The sequence below is a fragment of the Cyphomyrmex costatus genome, unplaced genomic scaffold (genome assembly GCF_001594065.2).
Source record: "Cyphomyrmex costatus isolate MS0001 unplaced genomic scaffold, Ccosl1.0 scaffold957, whole genome shotgun sequence".
NCBI classification, from domain to species: domain Eukaryota; kingdom Metazoa; phylum Arthropoda; class Insecta; order Hymenoptera; family Formicidae; genus Cyphomyrmex; species Cyphomyrmex costatus.
This window is the reverse complement of record NW_017280547.1, coordinates 25,690-33,737: the sequence shown is the minus strand read 5'-3', so window position 1 is coordinate 33,737 and position 8,048 is coordinate 25,690. Positions and strand designations below refer to the sequence as shown.

At 47.2% G+C, this 8,048-nt stretch overlaps 1 protein-coding gene across 1 annotated transcript; it reads right to left on the bottom strand.

Moving 5' to 3' along the window:
• Positions 1 to 5,604: 5,604 nt before the first annotated feature.
• On the bottom strand, positions 5,605 to 7,302 carry LOC108782012 (uncharacterized). Its single transcript, XM_018550161.1, has 3 exons — positions 6,940 to 7,302; positions 6,072 to 6,610; positions 5,605 to 5,995 (listed from the first exon to the last, which is right to left on the bottom strand). Exons 1-3 carry the CDS (start codon positions 7,300 to 7,302, stop codon positions 5,605 to 5,607), a joined length of 1,293 nt encoding a protein of 430 aa, XP_018405663.1.
• Positions 7,303 to 8,048: the final 746 nt, after the last annotated feature.

Genomic DNA, 8,048 nt, shown 5'->3' with positions numbered 1-8,048 from the left:
TGTAATCAGTAGTTTTATCCTGTGAAACTGATATAACTGCAGCAATTGTACCATTTACAAGTCCCAAACTAGCAGCAATATTACGTCTTATCATAACTTTCGCTCCAATTTTAATTGTAATTCGTCTTGACAGTCCAGCTGTTTTGGTATCATCGTCATCATTATTTGACAATACCTTTTCTACTTTTTTTTTCATATATGAAATACAATCAATCGTGTCTTCAGCAATTAAAAATATTTCTTTCGAAGTAATACGATTTAACATTGCAGCATTTAATTGATCACACATGTGATTGTTAGGTAATAAACAAACGATAGATGTGAAATTATTAATGAAATCACATAATTCGTTTAATCTTGTCTCAAAAGACTCACCTTTGAAAGATATTTTTCTTTTTTCAAGAATATCGCAATCAGGTGGTATTAACAAACCAACGCGAATTCTCGAAAGTAACTCACGATAAGATCCGTCTCCTTGCTGACGCATATTAATCGTCAATTCATCATAATCAAATAAAGTAGTCCATAGATTAGTAGCACTTAAAGAACCAAGATATTTTCATAAATTTACATAAAAAACTTTTCTATTAAAATAAATTTTTTTCCTTTTGTTTTTAAATTAATTGTGATATAATTTTTTTAAAGAAGAATAAATCACTTGGTTTCGTATAGCAAGATCTTTTAATAAGAATACAAAGGCATATACTTAGGTTTCTTTGTATGAAGATAAAGATAATTCCACTTAGGTTTTACTTTTTAATTTAGTGGAATTTAAATAATAGTACTATATGGGTTCTTAAAGATTAAAAGTACCACTTGTGTTTTACTCTTTAATTTGGTAGAATTTAACTTGGTGCCGAATGTTGATATCAAATCTTTTATACAAATGATAAATGTCATTAAAATTAAGTAAGTAATGAGGTAGAATAACTTGGCGCCGACTATTGATATCAAATCTTTTATACAAATGATACATGTCATTAAAATTAAGTAAGTAATAAGGTAGAATAACTTGGCGCCGACTATTGATATCAAATCTTTTATACAAATGATACATATCATCAGAATTAAGTAAGTAAAAATAAAATCATGTAGGTTTTTAAAGATGGTTCTACTAAACAGCAAATGTGATTGGTCAGTTTCACAGTCGATTAAGTAGTTGACGTTAGTGAAACTGGCCCAAATGGTTTTTTGACCAGCAGTACCCACTCTTAGCGCTTTTTTCTACCTTTTTTTTTAAAAAGGTAAGTTTATAGGCATATACTTAGGTTTCATTGTATGAAGATAAAGATGATACCTCATGGGTTTTACTTTTTAATTTAGTAGAATTTAAATAATAGTACTATATGGGTTCTTAAAGATTAAAGGTACCACTTGTGTTTTACTTTTTATTTTAGAATTTAACTGGCCCAAATTGTTTAATTTGACGCCGACTGTTGATATCAAATCTTTTACACAAATGATACATGTCATTAGAATTAAATAAGTGTAAAGATAGTATACCTCTTAGATCTTTAGAGATAGAATTTAACTGGCCCAAACGGATTTTTTTATCAAAAGCACGCACTCTTATATATTTTATGGAAAAAATCCATATTATATGACAAGATAATGAAATACAACGAAAAAGATGAGTAGTGAGGATGGGAGGAGGGAGAGGAAGAAGAGGGAGGAAGTGCAATGTATCGTAGAATTTAACTGGCCCAAACGGTTTTTTATCAAAATAAGGATAACATCACGTAGGTTTTTAAAGATGGTTCTACTAAACAGCAAATGTGATTGGTCAGTTTCACAGTCGATTAAGTAATTGGCGTTGGTGAAACTGGCCCAAATGGTTTTTTGACCATCAACACCCACTCTTAGCGCTTTTTTCTACCTTTTTTTTAAAAAGGTAAGTTTTTATAGTGAAACTGATTAAACTAGATATAAAGGAAGAGAGATAAAGAGATAGAGAAAAACATGTTGGTTTAATACATTTTTATTGCAATATTGGACTGTTTATTTGAATGTTTACAAGACACAGAAATTACAATTTAACTTGGTTATATACAACGTCTTTATTTTCCGATACATTCAACCCACCGGGGGACGCGGATTTCAGAGTCGGCTTACCCTCTCCGACCGGCTCTGTTACTCGTTTTTTGTACAGTCCGCACACGTGCGGACCGTGACTTCCGCTCTCCCACACCGGTAACAATGTTTACGCGCGGCAGCCTGACAATCGCGCGCGAAATGACCGACCTGATCGCAATTCAGATGTAACAGGCCGATTTGAGACCGGGAGCTCCGAGGGGGGGTGAGGTGCGCGGGGAAGGTACGAGGGAGGGGAGGGGGAGCCGGGCCGCCGCGCCGCCGCCTTATCGCGCCGCCGAGCCACCGGGGCCGCCGCCACCGGACCGCCCCCCCCTCAGGATATTTCGTTACAAAAGGCCGCCGGCCTTATCGCGCCGCTGAGGATACGTTTTCAAAAGACCGCAGGCGATGACGCCATCATCGGGCGACGACAGGTTCGCACAGCGATCAAATAAATAAATGTTACTTACGTGCATCGGTGGTATCAGTGGTAACCCTCCCCCGATTGACCTATCACCACTCCGCATGCAGGTGAGCGAGGAGTAAGAGGAAATCCTCTACTTCACCCACCTGCATATGGTGCATCAGGACCGGATCCATCGGGGGAGCCTCACCGATGACGACGACGCCGTCGTCGTCGTCCTCATCGTTGACGATGATCTCGTCAACGATGAGGACATCGTCGTCAACGACATTGCCCTCCATCACCTCCTCCACGTTGTTGCCGCCGCCGTCCTCCATGACGACTACGTCGTCGTCGTCGTCGTTATCGTCCTCGACGACGATGATGTCGCCGCCGTCCTCGCCGTCCTCCATAGGAGGTGATGGAGGGGGTGTGGGAAGTAGCCATGGAGGGTTGTCCAGATCCATAGCTACCTCCATAGCTACCTCCATTGCGATGTCGATGGCGATATCCATCGCCACCTCCATCACCTCCTCGTCTGCGAAGAAGTTTCGCAAAAAGCGTTCACGAGCCCCCTCGCGATGCCCCATGTTTTTTATATAATGTCACACACGCACGCACACACACACACACGCACACGCACGCACTCAGTTAGTTTTGAACCAGAGGAAAAATGTACAAATATGAAAACGACCGTATGATGTCAGCAAAAACGTTGGAACGAACGTACGCACTACCAAACTGACAGATGAAAGAACACTGACGACGAGATGCATCGGCGAGAGAAACGTCTCGGCCCTATCTAATGTATATATAAAAACAATTGCAGCGGCCCTATCTATTGTATATAAAAACAACTCCAGTGCCGCGCCGATTGACGTAAGGTTGCCGATTACTTTGCTAATATAATCGCGCGTAGTAAATCTAACGCCGAGATTCGTTTCGAAGGATAATTTTAATTTAATCGTGCAATATATACTTATATTTAATCGTGTAATATATATATAATTGTAGTATAACGCGCGGGAGGGTGCCAGGAAGAAAAAAAGTAGTTTATGCAGAGTATATATTTTTTTTTATTCGTAACTCTTTAGTACAATGTAGTAAGTGTTATACATTAATAATTTTTATCGCGCGGTAAAAACCAAAGCGAGAAGCTCGCAATCGACGAGCTGGCGTTTGTCGAAGACGTCGCTCTCGCTTATAGCGTTCGCGACGTTGGCGAAGCGCGTGTACTTGACGTCGACGGTATCGACGAGTCGGAACAATCGCTCGAAGGTAACGTCGATGCAGCCGTCGAGATCGAACATACGGCGTAGCGTGGATTCGATCATCGTGACGTGTACGGTCGGGGATTCGAGCCGTACGAGCGTAAGATCGGTGTGCGCGTAGATCGTTGCCGTGATCGGTCCGACGGTTACGAAATTGTCTTTGTGCTCGTTGCGCAGCAACTTGTAGATGTTCAGTCGCTGCTCGTAGAGGCCCTTCCACGTCTCGAGGGACATGGGCAGTTCGCGTCCTTGATGATCGCCCAGAACGATCTCCACGTAACTCGGTGGACCGACGTTGACGCCGATCTCGAGAAACTTGTAGCCCGTTGCGGTCAGGTCGTAACGCCGACTCAGAATGCGCACCGCGCGACGCTTCGTCCTGCGTACGACGGTAATTAGTAAAGTCAAAGGAAAATAAAAAGAAACGGAAGACTTACGATTCCTTCTGGCCCATCTCGGAATAGAAGCCGGACATGATCCGCGGACTAGCGTAGCGAGAATGATCGGGTGCTCTCTGAACTCGAAAGGAGAAATCGAAGAGAGTGGGGGAGAACCTGTCGCGACAGGTCAAACGATTCCAAGAATTGTTTTTGTTCTTAAGACTCGCTGTTATCGCAAACGATTCCAAGAATTGTTTTTGTTCGTAAGACTCGCTGTTATCGCAAACGATTCCAAGAATTGTTTTTTGTTCGTAAGACTCGCTGTTATCGCAAACGATTCCAAGAATTGTTTTTGTTCGTAAGACGGTGGGGGAAGGAGTGTTTATTTTATCGAGGAGGCCTCCGCGGTGGTAATGGTGGAGGAGGGGGAGGACTTCGAGGACGCATGTATTTCGACGTAGATTCCCGCGCTTTTACTGGCGGGGGAGGGGGAGGACTTCGGGGACGCACGTATTTCGACGACGGCTCGTCCTTCGACTCGTATCTTTGGTTCGTCGGCAACTCCCAATAGTATCTTTGGTTATGCGACGACGGCTCGTCCTTCGATTCGTATCTTTGGTTCGTCGGCAACTCTCAATAGTATCTTTGGTTATGCGACGACGGCTTGTCCTTCGATTCCCAATATCTTTGATTTTTCTTCGAGGGGGGGCACAGCGGCTCGTCGTCTAACCTACGGTACCCCTTGCGCTCGACCGACTTTCGATGCAGATAGTCCTTCAATCGGTCCATGCCGTGACGCTCGTAAGATTACGAATGAACGACAAGAGCGTTACGCACCGTCTATATACCGTCGACGCGTATATACTATACTATACTACACTATACACTAAGGGAGAGAAATAAAAATACGAGGTAAATACGTTTACGTAAATGTTTTATTTCAAAAATGTCTTCGCGACCACCAGTTATACAGTTTGAATACATTTTGCATGGCGCAATTCGTAGCGTGATGTCCGCATCGCGTAGTATCAGCGGCATCCATAGCGGCTAACGATAGAGTGTCCTCGTAAACCGCATCCAGGGTCTCGATGTGCACGCGTTCGTCGTCCAGAAGCAAGTCTCGCAGCCACGCTCGTTTCTCAAGTCCCTTGACGTACACCGCAGCATCCTCCTCCCCGCATACAGCACTGGTGATCAGGCGTTTCGCCTCGCTGTACGGGGTCGTCCCGTCCGTCCATCGCAATCCATGGTGACAGGCAATCAACCAGGAGGCGCAGGACCTGTCGGATCCTGTCAATGACCCCCATGGTACGGGACTCGTAAAGACGTAGTGCGCGAGCACGGTCCCGCGTGTCAGCACCGCCGCTTCCTTCACGACGAATCGCCCGTTGACGACGAAACCCTGCAGATCCACGAACGTCGGCGTGCGCATGTCGACTGATGCGAACGATGTTTCGTGAACGTTTATATCGCGCGCTTAGGTGATCCTGCGCACAACGCTGGTCAGCGGGTTGTACTCGACCACGCGATCGTGTATGATGAGGCAGTACGCGGTGGTATTAGCGGGCGCGTTCTCTTTGAGTTTAAAGTCCATTCGCTCGTCCGCGGTAGCGCTCTTGACCGATTCGTTCTGTCGAGAGCAATCGACGATCACGAACGGGCCCTTACGTTTGAAGGACGAAACCGTGAGATTCGGTTCGAGATACTCGTATCCGTAGTAGCCCTTGCAGAAACGCGCGTAGATGTTGTACAGAATCGCCCATTTGTTTTTAGCGAAATCCAGATTTAAGTCGTCGTACGGATAACATTCCGAGTTCAGGTAGAGTTTCACGTTGGTCAATTTACAGTCGTCGAATTGACTCGGACATCTTCTTTCGATCCGTTTGCAGAGCAAAGATGACGTATCGCGGCTTCTCGAGCTGAGAAGCCGTCTTGATGGCCCACGAGTGCTTGGTCGTGGCCTGCAACAGCGGGTACTCGTACAGATCCCACGACAGCTTGTTTACGTCGCTCAGCACCACGTGCGGCATTCGCCATTGCATCTTGAACAGTTCGAGTTTCGGCACCACCGCCGAATTTCCCACCAAGCAATTCTCGTCGTTGCGCGCCCGTATCAGAATCAACTCGTGACGAGCGTTGATCACCACGCGTCTGTAATCCTCGCAGAATCCTAGCAGTACGTTGAGCGGTACGCAGAAATTAAAGTATCCGTCAGCGGTGGTCTGCGCGTCCCAGCCGGCGTTTCGCAGAATCACGCTCCTGTCGGACATCACCGTCACGTAGTTCTTGATCGTGCTGGTTACGCCCACGTTTCTGTTGCGATCGATCTCCACGCCGTCGAGTTCGTAGCGAATCTCGTCGAACATGAACGCGACGCAATTCTTTTCCAGCGCGACGTCGGCGTTCTCTACCTCCGCGGTCTTCGTCAAACGTCCCTCGACGTACAGAAAACTCTCGTACGGCAGCGTGTACAGATCCTGCTGCTGTATGGGTATTCATATCTCGTCGCTGTGTCCGAACGTCGTGTTGGCGAACGGGCTGTACGCGTGAGTATCGATCTTGACGATGCGATCGTCAAAGACCGGCTTGTCCCTGACGTTCAGAATGTCGGTCATCGTTCTCTGCGCACCGCGAATCCCAGAGATTTCAAAAACTCCACGTTCGGAGCACTGAGCCTCTTTCTCTTCTACTTTTCGACGCGTCCGAATGCACTGTCGAGTGATGACGTCACAGGCTTTGTAAAGGATACGTTATCTATCCGCTGGTTCAACACGAGCATCTCACGCGCGCCCTATCGCTGTCGCCGTCTCACGTGCAATCTGACGGTGATCTCACCGCGAAAATCGATCGGCCGTCCGTTCTGATCGACGACGCGTATCGTTAGATCCGTAACGCTCCGTGCGACGATCGGAAGGTAAATGATCTGCGTCGGCCTCTCCGACACCTTATATCCCGGTGGAACCTGCGGCGAAAATTCGTGTATCGTGTGCACGCTGTTCCCGTTGCTGTACGCGCCCGCCGTCAAGTTGCACTCCACGCGGACGATGTTCACGGTTATTATGCGTCCGACCGGTGCCATTTTCGCGGTTCCAGTACGCGCTTCGAGAATCCCAGCAGCGACCCGATGTTGTTGGGTTTGTGAAAGTTTATTCGGTAGGCGCACACGATCTCGCATCTCATCGTGTTGTAGTTTGCGCGGAGCGCTATCGGGTACTCAGCGTCGTCGTCGCGAAGTGCGTCCCTCGCGGCTCCACGCACCTCGTCTCCACGCACCGCGCCATCTAGCAGCGGACGTTTCCGCGAGATCGCGCGTTTCAGAAAGTCGTTTATGGCTCGCAGTTCGTACGAACCCTTGGGGATCGTAATCTCCTCGTCGTCGTTTCCAAAGTAAAATTAGTCGTTGGATTCGTTCACGTTCGGTATCGTGTTATAGGTCTCGAACATCGTCAGGCCGAGCTCGTAGTCGCTGTCGCTCAGGTCTATCGCGGGAAAGTAGCAGGCCGCGAGGACGCTGCTCTTCCCGCTCAGCGTGAGTGTCAGCGACATGACGGTTCGACGAGTACTGAGATCGCGCGACGTCTCGTAGGGCTTTTTAAAATTCGACGGTTCGTAGAAACCGCAGGCACATCTGTCCGCAAAAGGTCTGATCGTACGTCTGATACGACGTTCGATTGTACTCTATCGCGGTAGGAACGCCGAAGTATCGCACGAGTTCCTCGGGCGGTCGGAGATTGCCGAAACTGTCAAAGTACACGACGCGGTTGTTCCTCTTGGCGTACGCCACCCAGTGAGTACCTGGTCCCTCGACATCGTCCAGATTCACGATACCGCTCTCGTTGCGGCGCGCACCACTCATCGGTAACGCGTTGCGCATGAAGACCTCTCTAAAGTACGGTACGCACATACGTCTCGCGAGCCGGT